This window comes from Triticum dicoccoides, chromosome 3A, assembly GCF_002162155.2.
Source record: "Triticum dicoccoides isolate Atlit2015 ecotype Zavitan chromosome 3A, WEW_v2.0, whole genome shotgun sequence".
Classification (NCBI taxonomy): Eukaryota; Viridiplantae; Streptophyta; class Magnoliopsida; order Poales; family Poaceae; genus Triticum; species Triticum dicoccoides.
Window position 1 is genome coordinate 728269236 of NC_041384.1, and position 19656 is coordinate 728288891.

Below are 19656 nucleotides of genomic sequence, written 5' to 3' on the forward strand. Positions count from 1 at the left end.
AATATATATTTTGGAATGAACATATGCTCGAATCTTTTCAAGGCAATGCATTTACCTTGTAGACAGGGCCAAAACCACCTTGCCCAAGTAGATTTTCTTTGGAAAAGTTGTGTGTAGCTTGTAATATCTCAGGAAAGTCAAAGAGTGTGAACTCTGAACTCCTCTCCTCCAATCTCCAAACCAGTGCATATTCTTCCGGCCTATTTGTGGCAGCTTGATTGTTTATGTTTACCTTTCCTAAATTCAGAGAAATATCCACTGTTAATTTGGGTCTCAAACCAGGCAAACTACATCAATAGGTGGTAGTTTTTTTTAGAGGAACGTTCTGGTGAATAAATCGTCATGTCAACAAACCTTTTCTTCTCTTCCATACAATGAAACAGATAAAGCACATAAGTATTGACAGTAGTGTAGCCACCACAACAATAATCCACAGCGCCCTCTTGCGTGATTTGCGTCCTAAAAAAGTATAATTCATGTACAATTGTCATATGTAAATAAAAACAAATTCATTTAGTGATGGAGGCAATGAAAAATAAGCTACACCAATTAAACATGGGTCTGTGCTATTTGACAAGGAAACTTCACCTATTTCATTGACATTTGAACCGTTCTAACATCTTTCCCCTTTTCTTTTTGATTGAACTTCCTTTTCTTTTTCATTAACTTAACTTAGTTCTTCGACTTATTTCTTTTTATCTATCTGTTCCTAGGCTCAGGTCTACTAGTCAAAGAGCATCTCCAACAGCAGACCAAAAAAATGACCCCAAGACCTAGAAACTGCAATTTTGGGTTTGCTGGCCCAAAAATGGTTCCAACAGCAGAGCTCAGACTGCCAGGGGAACAAATTGTTTTTGGTAGCCACCTAAATTTTCCTACCCAGGACTAATATCTGGGTCCTTCCTACCATCCTACCAAATAAACCCGAAAGCATGCCGCCAAGCTCAACCGTCGCTTGGTGACGAACTTTCGTCGCCGCCACCGCGAACCTGCAATCCCCGACAAGTTCGCGCCAATGCCGGTCGGTCCGACCCAATTTTAGCCGTCCCACCGCTCCCGGCGTCAAGTCCACACCGCCGGATTCGTCCCTGCTGCCCGTCCCAAGCTCCCCACCGTCACTCCGAGCTCCCACCGCCGTCCCCAAGCACAGTGCCGCCACCACCCCTGCCTTCCTACCAAGCCCCATGGAAAAGTGTCGCCGCTCCGACGTCGCCATCCCGAGCTCCATCGCCACCCCGAACTCCGGGCGCTGAGCTCGATTCTGGTCTTTGGCGCCTCCGGATCCGCCTCGCGGCCCCACGGTGTCTGATCTTTATGTTTCATTTGCTTTTGAAAATTTGGGTATCCAGTTTTAGATATGTTGTAAAAACAGGAAAAAAATCGGCTACCTAAATCTTCTCTCTTCTCACAAAAAATGGATTTGGGGGGTCAAAATATTGGCTTGACGTTGGAGATGCTCTAAAAGTGCTAGTACCACATATTTATAAAAAGCTAATTTTCATACTAATGAAAATATTCAAGTACCAGTTTTCCTTGTAAGTGGAGATTGCCACTATGTAGAATACAATTCTTAATTATTTCCAAGCTTCCTTCTTGTCAGTGGAGTATATCACTATAAGTCACTTCCGAGTAGAAGTTCCTTTTTCTGTTTATGTGAAGCCGTTGTGTGAATTTTACATACCTTTATGTTCTTGGCCGGTCACTTTTCCCTCCGGGGGTGGCGCTGCATCTGGTGGCTGCGATTGTGGGTACACGGTAGCTGGTGTCGTAGTGTTGTTGATCGTCGGAACATGCGGGGCCAAGTTGATAATGCGCAGCGTAGGGTCCCCTTGGAAGAATGGGTACATCTCGTACCTCATGTAACACCGTGTCCCCAGAACTCGGCCACCTTGCTTACCACCCAGGTACTCGAGCGTAATATTCAAGATATCCTGGAAACATGACTCGCAGTCGTGGGGAATCAGATCGGGCATGCACTGCATAAGACAGTACAACGTCGGGGAGGAACCAACATCTAAGCGCGACGTACTGAACCTCCTCAAGCTATTCGCGGCCAATTGAGCCGTGCTGTTGATAAGCGTGAACAATAATCGCTGGGTGATGTCGGCGTTTGTCGTGAAGTTCTTAGTGTTCACGATCATGAGTGGATCATTGACGGTGGTGGCCGCGAGAAAATTCTTGTTGGAGAACTTGAGCATGCAGGGATCGTAGTACACGGCGGCATTCTTTTTGTACGGGCAGAGCTGCCGGAGGTCCTGAAACGCGGTGGTTACACAGCTCTCGCAGGCGGAGGCGTTAGAGTCCCCGCGGCAGAGCGTGAGGGCGTAGACAACGTCCGGAACATTGCCCATGATGCCGGTTGCAAAGAGGGTGGTGCTGGACGCTGCTTTCTTCGGGAGGGTTGAAGAGAGGAGACCGAGGTTGGCTTCATAGATGCTATTAGATTTATAGTCGTCGCTCTTGCTGCAGGATGACCATTGAGCAGCGGCGAGAGGCACGAGGAGCAGGAGGAGAGGGAGGAGAGGGAGGATAACCATGGCCATCCATGGGTGACAAGGCAGATGCACGGATGGTTGGAACTTCATCGCCAGGGAACTTCTAGGAGAAACTGAGGACTCTAAAAAAATGAGACAACAAAATTATTTTAGAACGAGAACATAATCAACTAACCAAAAACAATGTAGAGAACGAGAAAACGCGGGGACATACCTTGAAGCTCCAGCTCCACAAGTTCTACTTAAGTCTGGATGATGGCCGTGTACCTCAAGAGATGCAGAGGCCAGGGGTATTCCTTCTTTTCAAAAAGGAAAAAAACTGAAGTCTGGATCATCAACAAGTGATGACACACCAACCTAAAAAACAGAGGGAAAATGTCCATCTTGTCACACCTGCAAAGACAGCACATGGTGGCCATATCCCGTGGTTTCTCTTTCTTAATGCTATTGCTGGCAAAAATTCACAGAATTTAAAACCTGTGGAGCTAGAATAATATGTTCTTTTGTCTGCGGCATCGGGCCATCAAGATCACCACCAACCACTTGAGCAGCTCTAGTGATCAGGTTCTAAATATCACGCTGCAAAATTGTCGTGCAAGCATCAGAGAAGTGTGTGCTCGCCAATTAATAAGAGATCCAAATGCTCAAAATTTCAGAATTCAGATGCCATATGTAGCCCTTCAGACATCAGGGGTTAAGCTGGAACTTTAGGAAGTCCACTCCAAGCCAAAACACGCTTGGATAGGCACCCGAAAATTCTCAACTCAATAAAGAATCTAGCCCCGCAAAAGAAAATTTTTAAGGGCTTACGCTTACCACTGGATTATGGATTGGGACTGTAGATAGTTCGTTGAGGCTTATGGATTATGGATCGGGGCCTATTCGACCACAGAGCTCTGCATTGCAAGAGAAGCTGTCTTAAACCATGAGAAAAAGGGGAGAGAAAAAAAGGTGATTTGGTACAGAGCTTACCACAGGAAGTGGAAGGACGATGGCATCGCCGGAACGTGACCTCCGCCCTCGTTCCCGGCACTTCGCCGCCGGCGCTCGCAAATGTATCCTCTGCAGTCTGCTCCAGGGGGCGCAGCCAGGAGATAAATCGTGAGCCTGGGAACGGAGGGAGGAGCAACTCGAATACTCGATTCAGTGGAGGATGTCGGCGGCAGTGGAGGACGAGGAGGGCAATGATTGGTTTACTGCGAGTCTCCGCCCGTCTCTCTCCCAGTGCCGACCAGCTAGCTCAGTAGGCTCACATGTGCGGTGCGGGTTCTCTTTCGTGTCAGCCTTGGCCGCGTCCACCCTATCAATAGCCGCCGCAGCAGTGTAGTAGTACTCAGACCACATGGCTGAAAATGATTTTGGAGCTGTTTAGCTCCTAGCCATATCTTGCCACACTTTATCTTTGTTTTCTGACATATGCAAACTCCGTCTCGATTCTCTCAACATAGCTGATCCAAGCCCAAAAAAAATCATCTGGTACTACTTTTAGGGGCTGTTTGGATTGCGTTTATTTTTATCATATATTGCCATGTTATTTTTGCCACACTTGTCTTACTTGAGTTGCTTAAATTGTTAGTCACATTTTGGCTTGCCTAAAAAAATCTTGCCACACTTTTCGATGGGTCAAATTTGCCCATTGTGGTTGTAAATGCCCTAAAGGCATTGAACTTTGAAATTCAATCAAATGATTTCAGGCTGGCTTTGCCCGTCATAGTACATTAAATAGTTAAAACTCAGCCAATATTATGGAGATCAAACAAAAGGGCTTTGTTGGCAGCGCTACGCGTCGTCCAGCTGAACTCGCATCGGAACGACCGCCTCCAGAGCTGTTGGACCCCGCATGCAATAGCTGTTTTGATTTGAGCGGCGTCAGTTGCGGTTTAGGGTTTGCAGCATAAGTCATGTTGCGCTTGGTTTACAACATGATCCATGTTGAACCCTCTTTGCAAACACCTGACAGGTTTGAACGGGTTTGCAAAATGAGTCATGATGCGCTTAGGGGTTTGCAACATGACCCATGTTGAGATTGCTTTCCAAACACCTGCAACATTTGGGCAGTTTTGCAACATGAGCCATGTCGTGCTCGAGGTATGCAACATGACCCATGTTGTGCTCGCTTGTTGCAACAGTGATGGTGTTAGCGCAGGTCCTTTCTGTAACTGGCATCCGCTTCCATTCTTTGTAGTAGCGAGGCGCGTCGATGAGCGGCAACAGAACACCTAGCAAGCGCATGCGCCACAGCCTGGCTAGAAGAACGTAGCAACATCACGACGACTAGGCAACAACATCACGGCGAGCGGCCATGCATTAGCACGGCACTCTCCTTTGGATCAGGCCCGCAACTGACTGGCAGTGATGGTTGTTGCGTGTGGGTAATTCATTGCATGGCGACAACAAGGAAAAAACATGGCGATATGAGAGAGATGAACGAGGGAGAGAAAGATAGGGAGAGTAGAGGAAGGGCATAAGATGCATCGAGGCGATTCTGGAGAAAGAAAGGGAGATTAGAGAAAGGCTTGTAACTTGCCCTCTCCCTCTAGAATGTTTGAGTAGTTGTATTAGTTCTTGAGGATTTGGATGAATCGTTGCATGATTAGCACTTGATTGAATAAGTGATCCGATCATTCTCGATATATCTGTTATGTTGATTGTCTCATGGTGTTGAGCGTTATCCCCTTGTGGACTAGAGGTAATTAATATTGGTGTGACGAGTGGTTGAGGAGTAGGTATAGTGACACGGCCTTACTCCCTTCGTCCACGATCATCGCAAGAGGGATTAGTGGAGAACCCTAGAACTTAATGTCGTGTCCACGGGGGGAACCCTTAATCATTGTTGTGGTAACCAAAGTGTGGGCACGCGGTGGTAGCACGAGTGTACTCAATAACCGGACTGGGGATGCGTACTTTATTGGCTCCGCCCACGCGAGATCATATCAAGTGGATTAGTGATACCAATGTAGAGCCACGTTTTTGCATGTGTTGTTAGTGTCATACTCGTGGTGATGACTCCGGATCCCTCGAGAACGTTTACTACTCAGACACTTGTGCTATAGTTTAGTCTCTTCAATTTTCTGTCTTTTATTTTTCCATTTGTAGTTTAGTTAAAACCTCCTTTTTATTTATCTTCCTAGCAACTGACCAAAGGAGAGTGTCTTCAAACTCCGGTTTGGGCGCGTACGTAGAAATGATAATGTAGTTGTGAAGTTTGTGATGCCTTCCTATTTGTTCCCTGTGGGTTCGACACTTTCCTTATTGCAAAAGTGCTACAACAGCCCTGTGCACTTGTAGGACATCATCAGTCCCGTCTAAATTTTGAACACGGATGTGTGACCATGCTGCAAAAATACGGGTCAAGCACACACCAGTTTGTTCATGTACCGGCCGTCGGCACTCGTGTATATACGTCCAGCCTCTCCAACACTTGCGCAAAGTATGCAATGTACATTGAGAGGCAACGCCCTGCTGGCCAGGGTGGTGGTATGTTGTCACATACGCAGGAACGGAGCAATGTATCAAGAGGCAACAGAAGGTTGCAGGGGTGGGGTACGCAGCAATGGTGAACCTGGAACGTGGCACTATACATCGAGAGGCCATAGCTTCGGGATGGGGTATCGTGCTATGACTGAAATGGCTTTTTGTGCATCAAGAGGCAGCCGACTATGGCCATAATGGGTCCTATTCATCGAGAGACAACGACTTTGGAGTGGGGGTAACGCGCTATGGCCGCAACGGGATTCTGTGCATTGTGAGCTTGCCGGCAACGGCCGCAACGGGTTCTGGATTAGTCCTCTCTCTTCTCATTTAAGGCTGGCCCCAATGGGGAGTAACATAGAGTAGTAACATACATGCCACGTAAGCATGTTGTATGTTACTACTCTATGTTACTACCTCCACAATGGGTGGTAACTTATGGGTGGTAACTTAGAGGGTTTATTTATTGTTTTTATGGGATCTATAGTAGTACTTCAACTTTGTGATCTATATGTGGCATGTATCAACAAAACTTGTGTTTTCCGATACTTATGGATAAATAAAAGAACACAAATTTGGATCATAACAAATAATAAAGTATAATATTATATTATTGAAATATATAGAACATATTTAGCAATACATCGATCAAGACTTGGATATAATCTATTCGCGCCCAAACTTTCTCCATATATGCTCAATCAAATCATTTTTAAGAGCCTTATGCGTTGGACGATCACGAACTCTAACATCTCTTTCAAGTACCTCGGCAAATTCTGATATGTCACCATGAGTAAATACCGAAGGAAGGGCATTCGATGAGCATGCTTCATAATTCAAGTCAAGAATATTTCCCGCCTCTTCTTGTTCATCATCGACTATCATGTTGTGTAGAATGATGCATGCCAACATAATATTATTGAGATCACCCCGTTCATATAAACGTGCCGGAAGCGGTAAAATAGACCATCGCGCCTACAACACACCAAATGCACGTTCCACGTCCTTTCTTGCTCCCTCTTGATGTTTCGCAAACAACTTGTGCGGTTACTTGGTGTGGCAGTATTGTATAGAGCAGCAATGTCATCCCAAAACTGCTCAGACTTCTTTTCGTTCCCATCAATGGGATTGAGTGAACGAATATCCTTACCAGTCTCTCATGTTCCTCGGGTGTATAGGGCAGACGATATGCAGTCCTAGCTTGCTCCCGATTCGTCGGCATCTACACTCTTGACCTTCCTTTTCTTTTTCTTTGAATCAACTTTGGTGGGAGCAGACTGAGATGAAACATTAGAGTGCGGTGGTGGCGGTGGTGTTGAAAAGGGATCATGTGGGGAAGCACCAACAAAGTGCAAATTCTCCATATTTTGGTATCCTTGTTCATGATGGTGCATTGGCTGAGGTTGAAAATTGTAAGGATTCATGGGCGGTAATTGTCCAAAACTTAGCAGGCCTTCAGGTGCAGAGGTATACATCGGCCTCCTATTATATTGTAAATATCATAATTAAGAAAGCATTGTCCAAAGCTTGCTATTAGAAACTTTTTTCTGTTCTAATCATTGCAAGAAAAAAGTACAAACAAACAAGCAAAGGACATCCAAGTTCAAGTGTCTGATATAGTAGTAAACCGTTTGCACAATAAGCAAACAGACACACATCACGGGGGACTTGCATATCCTGCTACGTCCACAGCGAAATCCGATTCAACAAGCAAAAACCTGAAGAATTGCAATGGTCTAATGCTACAGAAATTAAGGCTAAGACTTCAGAGTCTCTTTGCTTCAACACGCACACATGCTGAATTAGGTACTCGAGCTATAGAAATTACAATTACCTAATGCTGCTCTATAACCCAAATAGAATTACATAATGCTGCATACTCGAGCTACAGAAATTGTAATTGCCAAAGATTGAATTAAAGCAGAAATTTTATACCATGTAGGGTTGGCTGAGGAGGATTCCATGAGAGGCGGGTATAGGTGTGGCGGTGTCGACGGGCTGGCCGAGGATCTTGTCGGGGCGCCGGGGTAGAAGAGAAGCTGTGGAGAGCGGCTGGCGAACGAGCTTGCTGTGGCGCCGGGGGAGTGCTGCGGCGGCGGCGAGGTGGCCGATGGCCGGACTTGCGCGGCGTCCTTACGGGCACCGGACTTGGCCATGAATCTGGTGGCTTTGCGCCGCCTGCCAGAGCCGCCGCCGGCCGGCAAGACGGAGTGCGGGGCGCCGGAGCTCCAAGGCGGCAGGGAGGGAGAAGGATGAGGCCCAGCCGTGGAGGAAGAGAAAGTCACACGGGTGGGGATTTTCTTGGTTGCTTCGCCGCCCGCACACAGGATCGATTAGCATTAATTTTTTCTCGTATGCAGCGCTATGTTACCGGAACTAGCTAAGTTCCTCCAAAGCTCTCTCTCTTCATTTAATCAATGCCACGTAGGAATTTTTGCTGAGTTGGACCCGAAGTTCTTGCTGAAGTTCTCTGCATTGGGGCCAGCCTAACTCCTCTTTTTTAACATATGCGAGTTCGGAATTGGAGAGTTTGAAGGATAATAAATGCTCATTAAATTGATTTTAGCATCTTTAGTATTTGGATCCAAGCATGGGTGAGGCTAGCAAGTTTTAGTCATAAGACTAAAACGTATCCAAGCACCCTCTTAGTAGGGGTACCCTGACTAAAAAAATTCAGTCTCAAGATTAGTTAGCCCTTCTTTAGTCACGAATAGTTGAAACTTTAGCCTCTTAAAAAGACTATTTTTAATCAGACTAAAATAAGCACCTTGAATTCAAGCACCCTCTATGTATCGCACACGAGGGGCGCAACAACGCCCTAGGCTCCTCGAAACGCCCTATGCTTGTGCCTACATCAAGGCCTCCAACTACCACGCACGATGCAACAGGAGGTCTACTTGCACATACGGCTTTCGTGGATGCGCCACCGCCAAGCACGCACAACATCAATAACGAGATAGAGAGTCTGGTATGCCAATTGGGACATCCTACTAACCTGCTTGATCAGAACGACTCGCACATATGCATACAGCTTTTCCAACTACCGTGCACCACACAGCAGCTAGCTAGTGACTCTCGCGCATGTCGTCGAACAATCGGGTTCTTTCTATAATGTGAAGTCTCGCTCATGCAACAGGGGCCTGCAAGTACCGCACATGAGAATCGCTTGATCAGGGTCCTACAACTACCGTCCACGTGCGATCGATTGCTCGAGTTCAGTTATGTGAAGGCTCGCACCCACATAGAGTGATTGCACAAAACTCCTGCATCTCCCTCGAGCCAACCGCCCACCTTCTACCATGCAAAGTGCTGAAATCACCATAAAAATCTCGCCCTCACTTAATTACCACGATTTTTTACGTCGTGGAAAGCCCAAAGAAGTCATATAGGTGTGCCGCCGGCCTTCTTAGGACGAAAATTAATTTTTTTATCATAATAATAATTTTATAGAAGTAGGTGCCCAACACATTCATAATAATACATGTTTTCGTCAGTTTTACCATCTGGTAATGCCACTTCCATGACAGAAAATATTTTTGTTTAGGAAAAAAATGTCACATATGTGTCTTTTTCTTTAATGTATGTCATCTATGCTCGTTCAGTGTGAGTAGTACACCCCATTAGTTCCCTTCATCTCTCCTCCAAAGAAAAGCGGCTAGGGTTTCTGCCTCCCGTCGGTGGCGGCGCCGACCTGCCACATCTCCTGTGGCCTTAGGGCCATGGGTGCACGGCGGATCCCGGCCTTTGTCGACGGAAGGGGTCCGTTTTTAGCTACTTCTTCAAATTTCGTTAGGGCTTGTGTCCTGCTCAGAAAGACGAGACAGCGACAGCTTCTTGAAAATGGAATAAAGTTTTTCCCGTCTAGCCCCCATCTCAATGATGCGTATAGCATCATCAGAGGGCGTGTGAAGGTGTGTCTCCGGCGTATCTCGCGGGAACTCGGCCGATGGTTGTCATTGGTGGATCTGCTCGGATCCGTTCGTTTTTATTCATCGTGTGTCTTCAGGTTTGATCCTTCCGATTTAAGCTTCTCTTCATCGACAACGGTTGCTATTCTGGTGCATTAGTCCTATAAAGTCTTAGCACAGCAACTTCATTTTCAGCAATGTGGCATGCCGAGACTATTAAATGAGCTACACGCAACCAAATCCCATTTGGCGCTTCATGCGCCTACGCGACGCACACCCTCCCCTTCGATCTTTTTCTCTATGGGCTGGCCCATTAAGAGGTATTCGAGTGCTTCGGCCGCCGGTTTTGGGCTCTCAGCCATTTTTTCCTTTTTTATAATTTTCTTGGTTGTCTGAACTGGTTTTTTTTTACTTTGTTTTATCTTTTTCTGAAAATGCACAAACTTCTTTATATTTTATGAATTCTCTTTCAAATTTGTGGACTTTTTCTCAAAATCATAATTCTTTTAAATATATAATCTTCTCAATTCATGAACTTTTTTCAAACTAATTATTTTTATAAATGGTAACGGATAATGGTCAAGTGAACAGTCAACGGGTGAAAACAAAGGACAACATGTCTGCTGTCAAACAGAATCAAACCATGTTATTTAGGGCTCGCCCTGGTTGGCCAGCCCAGGAACGCAGTGCTTAGAGCATCTTCAGCCGTGGCCCCAACAAACCCTTTCCAGATGTTTTTGCCGCGCTGGCGTTCAAAATTCGGCCCAGTTACGCCCATAGTAGCCCGTTTTTCGCCGGCTCGGGTTAAAACTGGTGCCGGCGGACCCAGGCCTAACCCGGCGCGCTGTGGCGTGTCTGGGGGCGCCGGCACAAGCGAAAAGGGGCGTGGGGACGCTCTGTCGGTGAGTCGAGAGCCTCTTCCCGCCCTCGCCCCCACTTCCCTCTCATTCTCTCATTTCCTCCCGCCAATCTCCCTCCCGCTCGTCTCCCAACTGCCGCCATGCCGCCGAAGAAGTACGTGACCCCCTGCGCTGCGACCACCGCGACCGCCTCCGTCGCCCAGCCGAAGCAGAGGAAGCCGAAGGCGTCGCTGTCCAAGCCACCGGGCATGACAAACGCCGAGTGGAGGGCAGAAGTTCAGCGACGGGAGGCCGTCACCTCCAACCGGCGGAACAGGGCAATCGCCAAGAAGGCCCATGACAACGCGGCGCGTGCCGCTGCAGCTGCGGCGGACCAAGCCGAGGCCAAGGCGACTCGCTTGGGGATGATGAATCCACCAGGCAGCCACGCCCAGTACGTACCCTGGAGCCAGCAAAGCGTCTGCGCTCTCTGTCCGGCTTCTCGTCGTCGCCGCAGCCATGGGGATGCACACCGTCGCCGGGCTACGCCGACGGGGACGTGCACGGTGGGTTCAACCCCAACGTCACCTTCCCCCATGGACACCCGACCCAGCGCACGCTCTCGCCCGCCTTCGCCGGCGTGCAGTACCCTCCATACAACTACTCGCCGTCGACTTACGCGTGCTCCCCGATGCCCCCTCTCCGTCGTGGCGCGATGCCCTTCTCACAAGCTTCCACGTCGCACCTCGGCGACACCGACGAGACCGACGCCGACATGGACGACATCATCGCGGTAGGCTCGGCCGCGGCCGCCGCATCCCCCGGGTTCGCTACCCAGGACAACACGGTGGACCTCAGCGACGGCATGGACGGCGAGCTTGAGTACTGCGAGGAGGAGCCGGAGGAGCACGAGGAGGAGGGGAAGGAGGAAGAGGAGGAGGAGCCGACGACTGTTCCTGCGAGGAGGCGCAAGAAGAAGAAGGGGGCGACCAGGGCCGGCGAGCCGCACATCAAGTGGACGTCCAAGGAACAGGAATTCCTCGCCGAAGCGTGAAAAGTTATCTGCCTCGACCCAACCACCGGCGTGAACTAGAGCATCGAGATGTACTGGGGGCGCATCAAGGCCGAGTTCGACGAGCGCAAGCTCGTCGACCCCTACTTTAAAGGCGTCTACATGCAGCGCGGGGCGAAGGCAATGGCGAACCATTGGGGGTTCATCCAGGCGGCGTGCAACAAATGGCATGGGGTCGTCGAGGAGGTCGCGGCTCGGCCGGAGAGCGGCGCCAACGTTGAGGATCAGGTACGGCACGCCGGTCTCCCGCTTCTATTCACCGTGCGCGCCCGCCAACTGTTTGTTCCTCTGCACATGTTCGCCTTGTATCGCCTAGGCAACCGCGACCAAGAGTTCAAGTACCTCCACGTTTACAAGCGCATTGGCAAGTGCGAGAAGTGGGCGGAAGTCCGGCGCACCCTCAACAAGGCCAAGGAGACCTACAAGCCGGACGCGCCGACGCCGGGCGCGTCAGAGGGGCGGTCGGATGGCAACAAAGGGGCCAAGAAGGGGAAACACGCCACGCGGCTACCGCGCGAGTGTAGGAGTCCATCGAGCATTGCCTCGCCGATGCACAGACCCGGGTCGTCCTGCGTTAAGAGAAGACCGAGGCGCGGTGGTCGGCGTTGATGACGAGCAGCGCCGTCAAGCTTGACCTACTCCGGACCAACGTCGCTGCAAAGAAGAGGAACACCGACCCGACTTTCCTGCTGGGTGGGGCGGACATGCTTCAGAGCAATGACGAGGCGATCAAGGCGTGGTACTTGGCGGAGCATGGTCTCATCCTGAACCAGCTGCCGTCGACGGCGCCGCCAACTCCCATGCCCACGCCGATGCCGCCAAGCCCGAGCGATGATGCCTCCACAACTCCCCGCAGTACAGAAGCCACGCCGACGCCGCCCAGCACAGAAGCCACACCGACGCCGCCCAACACAGAAGAAGCTCCGACCCCGCCAAGCCCACGCACGCCGACTCTGCCGACGCCGGAGGCCGACCTCGCCGTCTGATGCGCGTCCTTTCTTTTTGAACGCCGAACTTTTCATTCGATCGCTGAACTGTGGTCGTATGATCATTGGATTTGTGGTGTCTATTTTGTGAGCGGGAATGACTACGTTTGAATTTGCAGCGGGTTGAGGGGCGTATGGGGGCGTGGCTGGGAGCTAGGCCGCCTCAGAGGCCGATCTAGCGCCGGTTCGCCCCAGGCCGCTCTTTTTCGGCGCCCTGGAGGGTTGAACGGCTGGAGATGCTCTTAAGGCCGCAATTTGTGAACTTTTCAGGCATATGGTCGACGCAGGCCCATGTGAGCCCACAGAGCCGAACAGAGACGGTCGATGCAGGCCCATGTGAGAGCCCACAGAGGCAGCTGGTCGGCACCGGGAGAGAGACGGACAGGATGGACTTGGACTCGGTCGCGGTCAGCCAGTCATTCTCCTCCTCCTCGTCCACTCCACCCAAGTTGGAAAACAAGTGCACTCCACTCCGCCGCCGTCCTCCACTGAATCGAGTGGCTCCTCCTCCCCCACTCCCCACTCTGCCGACTTATCTCCGGGTCACGCCGCCTGGACCGGGGATACATTGGCGAGCGAGCAGGGGAGCGGAGCGAGCGCCGGCGCCCGGCGGCTTCGTGCCGGAGAGGAGAACGGAGGTCGCGCGCCGGCGACGCCATCGCGCTTCCACTTCCAGTGCTAAGCTCGGTACGAAATCACCTCTTTTCCCCCATGGTTTTAAGACAGTTTCTCTCGCAATGCAAAGCTTTGTGGTCGACAATCGGTAACCCGCAAGCCCCTATCTGCAGTCCCCATAATCCAGTGGTAAGCCCCTAGATTTTTTATTTTTTTTGCCGGGCTAGATTCGTTATCCAGCTTGAAGAGAAGACACTGAATTTTGCTCACGCTAAACAACATGTTGAATTGAGAATTTTCGATCGCCTGTCCAATTGAACTATCAAAATGAAGACATACCAAGCGTGTTTTGACTTGGAGTAGACTTCATAAACTTCCAGCTTAACCCTGTCTTGACTTGGAATATAATAGACTTTCTGAACTCCCAGCTTAACCCTGTTTTTGTGTTGGAGTAGACTTTCTGAACTTCCAGCTTAACCCTGTTTTTGAGTTGGGAGTAGACTTCCTCAACTCCCAGCTTAATCCCTGATATCTGAATGGCTACTTGTGACATCTGAACTTTGAGATTTAGATCTCTTAATTATTTGTCAAGCACACACTTCTTTGATGCTTACATGCCTTCAATTTTGCAGCGTGATATCTAGAACATGATCACCATATCTAGAAGATAGACGCCCGGTGCTGCAAACAGAGGACAGCAATAGCATGCACAATTCTTCTAGCTCCACAGGTTCCAAATTCTGAGACATTTCTTAACCTTTTTGCCAGCAATAGCATGCTGTCCTTGCAGTTCTGAGCATATGGACATTTCTCCTCTGTGTTCTTTAGGTTGGTGTGCCATTATTTATTGATGATCCAGTGTCACTACAACGCGGGGAGGTGGAGCTTCGATGTATGGTGGTGTTTTCCAGTTCTCTACATTTTTTTCCTTTTTACTTACTTATTATCTTCCTGTTCTAACATACTTTTTTCTCTCCCATTTTTATGAGAGCTCCTCAGTTTCTACAAGTTGCATGGCGATGAGGTTCCTATCAGCCGTGGATCTGCCTTGTCATCCATGTATGGCCATGGTTATCCTCCCCCTCCTCCTCCTGCTCCTCGTGCCTCTCACCGCTGCCCAAACGTGGCCAGCATGCGGCGAGAGCGGCAACTACAAATCAAATAGCACCTATGAAGCCAACCTCAAGCTCCTCTCTTCCACCCTCCCGAAGAAAGCAGCATCCAACACCACCCTCTTCGCTACCGACACAGTCGGCAATGTTCCAAACACCATCTTTGCCCTTGCTCTCTGCCGCGGGGACTCCAATGCCTCTGCCTGCGAGGGATGCTTGGTGACCGCCTTCCAGGACGGGCAGGAACACTGCACGAGCAATAGGGACGCCACCGTGTACTACAATAGCAATCCCTGCATGCTCAGGTTCTCCAACCAGAATTTTCTCGCCACCAACGTCAATGACAATATACTCGTCATTGTGAGCCTCGACATGTTCATAAACATCTCGACAAGAGCTGACTCCTTCAGGTTCTTGTTGTTTACACTTCTGAACAACACAGCTCAATCGGCTGCGAACAGCTCGAGGAGGTTCACCACCTCGCGCTTGGATGTCAGCTCCCTCCCGACGCTCTACTGCCTTATGCAGTGCACGCCCGACCTGACCGCTGACGACTGTGCGGCCTGTTTCCAGCCTTACTCCCAGATAACACTCAAGTACATGGACGGTAGGAAAGGTGGTCGACTTCTGGGGACACGGTGTAGCATGAGGTACGAGATATACCCGTTCTTTCAAGGGGACCCCATGCTGCGTATTATCAGCTTGGTATCTGAACTTCCGCCGACCAATAATACCATGCCGCCAGTTACATTGTACCCACCCCCGCAGTCGCAACCGCACTCACCGGATGCGGCACCACCACCTCCGGAGGCGCAAGCGACCACCCAAGAACTTCATGGTATGTAAATTCTCGTCCTTCCCGGCAGATCCATGGTTGGACATGGCACCACTGCTTCAGTTAGATTCATTAATTTAGGCAACATGTCACACATCTTGCGTGATATAAGACTTTTTAGAGATTTCAATAGGCGCTACATACGGATGTATATAAACCTATTTTAAAGTGTAGATTCACTCATTTTGCTCCGTATGCGGTCTGCATTGGAATCTCTAAATAGTCTTGTATTTAGAAACGGAGGGAGTACATGGTAGCATTTTTAGACTAGCAGACATGAGCTTAAAAATAGATTAATAAAAACAAATAAGTACAAGAACTATGTTAAGTCAATAACAAAGAAAATGATGTTAATTGATAAGGGGAAATATGCTAGAGTCAGAATGGTTCAAAATTCAAAGAGGGGCTGACCCATGTTCAATTGGTAAAGTGTGGTCGAGTGAGATGATCCATGACCTACAACTGATTTGTCATTGTCTCTAACACTAAATAAACTAGATGATGCCCTGCGCGCTGTTGCGGAAATTGGTTGCAATATATTTCAATGAGATTTGATTGTATTGAATATAGATATTTAGATTCATAACACGTGAACCAAAATTTACAATACATACGACTTATTATATGTATGTAAAGTTGTAAAATATTTATTAAATATATTTTTACCTCCAATATTTATTGAATATAAGTAGAATAATAGAATGAAAAATATTTTCTCATGCATGGTTGCATGTGGTGGTGGGTCTTTTCCCATGCATTGTTGCATGTTGAGGTGGTCCTTATCACATTCATAATTGTATAGTGATGTGGCATGCTTGCATGTTGAGATAATTAAGTTAGTGGGGGTGACTCTTTTAGGTATATAGGATATAGGATTCGTTTTTATATTTATATGAAACTATATATGAAGTCGTGTTTTTCTTAGGACGCAACTCAGACCGGAGGGCGCTTTGGATTATTGCTGTGGCAGCTCCATTACTGTCAATATTTCTGTGTGTTATTTTTTTCGTTGTATGGATGAGAAGACAAAGAAAAGGTTTGTTGTTATTTGGATTAGAACATTCCTCTAAAAAATTACCACTTATATATGTACTCAGGCTTAAGGTTGTATGTTTGTGTGTCCTCTCAATTTAGGAACGGAAATCGTACATGATCAAGCTGCCACAAATAGGCCGGAAGAAGACGCATTTGTTTGGAGATTGGAAGAAAAGAGTTCAGAGTTCACTCTCTTTGACTTCTCTGAGATCTTGCATGCTACACACAACTTCTCGAAAGAAAACCTACTTGGGCAAGGTGGTTTTGGCCCTGTCTACAAGGTAAATGTGTTGTCTTGAAAAGATTCAATTATATGTTCATTCTAAAATATATATTAAATCACGATTGCCTAAAAAGTCCTTATATATTTACAGTAGAGCTAATTACAGTAGCTGAATCTATAATGAATCGTGATATGATGTGCGTAGTTTTAAAGCTACCTTTGAAAATAATGTATATACGTTCCAATATCTCCAATGGTTATCATATCATTCATCCCAGTAATAGCAAACTATGGTGAAGCGAAGTCACACGCTTTTCGATATTATCGACACCCTAGAATGAGAAAAAAAAACATACAGTTGCTTGATAAACATATACTCCCGAAATCCAGTTTTATAAATGTATCTCAACCAAATATTATTAGCATAAGTAACCTGCTACCTAGCCTTAAACTAAAGAAAGAATTAAGATGCAACTCTTGATAAACGACAGTGGACTGAAGCTCCGAAGGAAATAGGTGTAATGCACTGAAAAAGAATATGAAGGCCATGCGTTGGATATGTGATGCTGTATATCCCAAAAGTCCTTTTCCCATGGATGGCATGTAATCCATTTTCTGTAATTTCAGTAAAATATAATGCCTCCAGCTTTGTACATGCTTCCAGGGCCAATTACCAGATGGAATAGAAATTGCAGTTAAAAGGCTTGCCTCACATTCAAGACAGGGTTTCACAGAATTCAAAAATGAAGTTGAACTTATTGCAAAACTACAACACAGTAATCTGGTCAAGCTCATGGGTTGCTGCATTCAGGGAGAGGAAAAACTTTTGGTGTACGAATATTTGCCAAATAAGAGCTTGGACTTCTTTATCTTTGGTATGCACAGTGTAGTTCAACCATATTTTGGATCGCATTTCGTCCATACTATAAAATGCACTTTCTAATGTGCAGATGTTAGCAGAACAACTTTGGTTGATTGGAATAAAAGATGTGTGATAATCGAAGGGATAGCCCAAGGTCTACTGTATCTCCACAAGCACTCTCGGTTGCGCATCATACACAGAGACCTTAAGGCCAGCAACATTCTCTTGGACCAGGACATGAATCCTAAAATTTCTGATTTTGGGCTAGCTAAAATTTTCAGCTCCAATGATACTCAAGGAAGCACAAAGAGGGTGGTGGGAACATAGTAAGTATATAACACGATTAATTAAAATAGCATTAATCAGCTGATTCATCAACCTTTAAAATTTGATATAGTATTTTACTTATGCTTCCAACTCATTTCAGTGGCTATATGGCTCCCGAGTATGCATCTGAAGGCATTTACTCGATCAAATCTGATGTGTTCAGCTTTGGTGTCTTACTTCTCGAGATCCTTAGCGGACAAAGGAATTCTGGTTTCCATCAGCATGAAGACTTTCTTAACCTCCTTGGATATGTGAGCATTTTGCAAACTCTCACACACATATGTACATTGTTTGTAAACCGAAGTAATTTTTGACATGTATGTGATGATAAATTTTCTGTAGTCATGGCAGCTCTGGGAAGGAGGAAGATTTCTTGAGCTTCTAGAAGCATCAATTGCTAAGGAGATCCATGCAGCGGAGGCTAGGAGGTACATTAACATTGCACTAATGTGCGTACAAGAGCATGCAGATGATCGACCGACCATGTCAAATGTCGTTGCGATGTTAAACAGCGAGGCTGTTATTCTTCCAGAGCCTAAACATCCGGCATACTTCAACCTCAGGGTATCTAAGGAAGGTGAATCGGGTAGTGTTCTGTGCAGTCATAATGATGTAACTATCTGCAGTAATAATGACGTAACCATCACTGAGGAGCCAGATGGCAGATAGTTGGTCACTTTGCTTCAGACCTTCAGTTGTTAATGGAAGTGCTAGCAATCAGACAGCCTATCATATTTTGGTTCTGATGAAGGATTGCGACCGGCGTACCTCTGTAGCACTTGTTTGGTTCCTGCCGTGAAGGAAGCTCTGCTGGTGTCCGTAGTCTATATTGATATGCAGGTTAATACTGTATTTAACTTTTGTGCACCGCACCATCGTTTTCCACTGGTGGCTGCTGCTGTAGATTTTAAAGGAAGACTTGAAATCCAAAGGATTTCAATCTGAAAGTAGCTGCATTAACTGAATCCTGCTGGGCGAAGTATGTGTTGCATCTATGTGCGCCTTTCATGTTTTCCTCTAGGTTAATTCCATTGATGTGCTAGGGTTGTAGCAGTTCCATACTGTTACAAAAAGAAGCATTTTTTGTAGAGTTGTCACGATAATACCAACATTGATGGTGGATAAATTCATTGACCGTACTACTCATTGCTGCTAAGAATAAGAACAGGAGTTCTTGATTTACAGTTTCAAGCAAAATTTATCTGGGAAAACTCTCTTCCATGAGTTGAGGTATGTTTGTACTTTCGAGAAATTTCCTCTGTTTCAATATTATCAGTAGTTATTGAATTTTGGAGTGAGAGCTTAACTGTTTTAAGTAACTGCAGAATTGTCAAACGTTTCTCGAACCCAAAGCTGTTAGTAACTTCTTTTTTTCAAGGAAAACAGTAGGTTCCCTTGCTGTATTCTTTTATATATATCCCCCGCAAAAAAGGTATTGTTTTATATATATGTAATGCAAAGAAGACAAGAGGTTGTGCAGCGCTGAAGTTGGAGCAGCAGTAGCAGGCCAGATAAAAAGCACTCACACAGTCCTCTAATCTGGGAGTAAGGTTTCCTTTTAGGTCTGCAGAACTGTTGATAACTTGACAATTTTATACTGATTAATTATGAACGATTAAGTTTGCTGACCCTTGTTTCCTGTAGTGACCACTAAAGCAATATGTCAATGTGTGTGTTGGGTGTGGTATCTAGGCTCACCTCGCTGTTGCTGTAAACAGTTCTGACAGCAACAGTGTGCTATGGGAGTTTTGTTTTGCAATGTAAATTTGAATTGTCTCATGCTTGCTTTGTGTTAAAGTTCAGTCTTAAAACGCAGGCGGCCGTGAGAAGCTGTTGGTTGAAGTAAAGATACATATCAGGGGCAACTATTTTTGTT

The 19656-nt window shown here is 47.0% G+C and overlaps 2 protein-coding genes and 1 pseudogene across 5 annotated transcripts in view; 1 reads left to right on the forward strand and 2 right to left on the reverse strand.

The window, feature by feature from the left end:
- Nucleotides 1-3733, reverse strand: part of LOC119270537 (cysteine-rich receptor-like protein kinase 10) — a 5442-nt gene extending 1709 nt beyond the window's left edge. For 2 of the 4 annotated variants that reach the window (XM_037552542.1, XM_037552543.1), the window contains exons 1-6: nucleotides 3468-3733; nucleotides 3312-3391; nucleotides 2710-3074; nucleotides 1682-2617; nucleotides 355-459; nucleotides 56-237 (exon numbers count right to left, since the gene is read on the reverse strand). In XM_037552542.1, the coding sequence (XP_037408439.1) occupies nucleotides 56-237; nucleotides 355-459; nucleotides 1682-2585 (1191 nt within the window). In that variant the 5' untranslated portion in view covers nucleotides 2586-2617; nucleotides 2710-3074; nucleotides 3312-3391; nucleotides 3468-3733. The remainder of the gene's footprint in view (nucleotides 1-55; nucleotides 238-354; nucleotides 460-1681; nucleotides 2618-2709; nucleotides 3075-3311; nucleotides 3392-3467) is intronic. The other 2 variants (XM_037552540.1, XM_037552541.1) reach the window with 2 other exon arrangements.
- Nucleotides 3734-7162: 3429 nt separating this feature from the next.
- LOC119273149 (leucine-rich repeat extensin-like protein 3) lies at nucleotides 7163-8274 on the reverse strand. Its single transcript, XM_037554419.1, has 2 exons — nucleotides 7902-8274; nucleotides 7163-7448 (listed from the first exon to the last, which is right to left on the reverse strand). The coding sequence occupies exons 1-2, from the start codon at nucleotides 8120-8122 to the stop codon at nucleotides 7163-7165; spliced, it is 507 nt and encodes a 168-aa protein (XP_037410316.1). The 5' UTR covers nucleotides 8123-8274.
- Nucleotides 8275-11908: 3634 nt separating this feature from the next.
- Nucleotides 11909-18745, forward strand: LOC119270538 (annotated as a pseudogene).
- Nucleotides 18746-19656: the final 911 nt, after the last annotated feature.

Bases quoted from the DNA above. Each gene is read 5' to 3' on its own strand.
- LOC119273149 (XM_037554419.1), bottom strand. From the start codon at position 8,122: ATGGCCAAGTCCGGTGCCCGTAAGGACGCCGCGCAAGTCCGGCCATCG. The intron at 7,449-7,901 runs GTATAAAATTTC...ACAATATAATAG, and splicing joins TCCTCAGCCAACCCTACATG to GAGGCCGATGTATACCTCTG.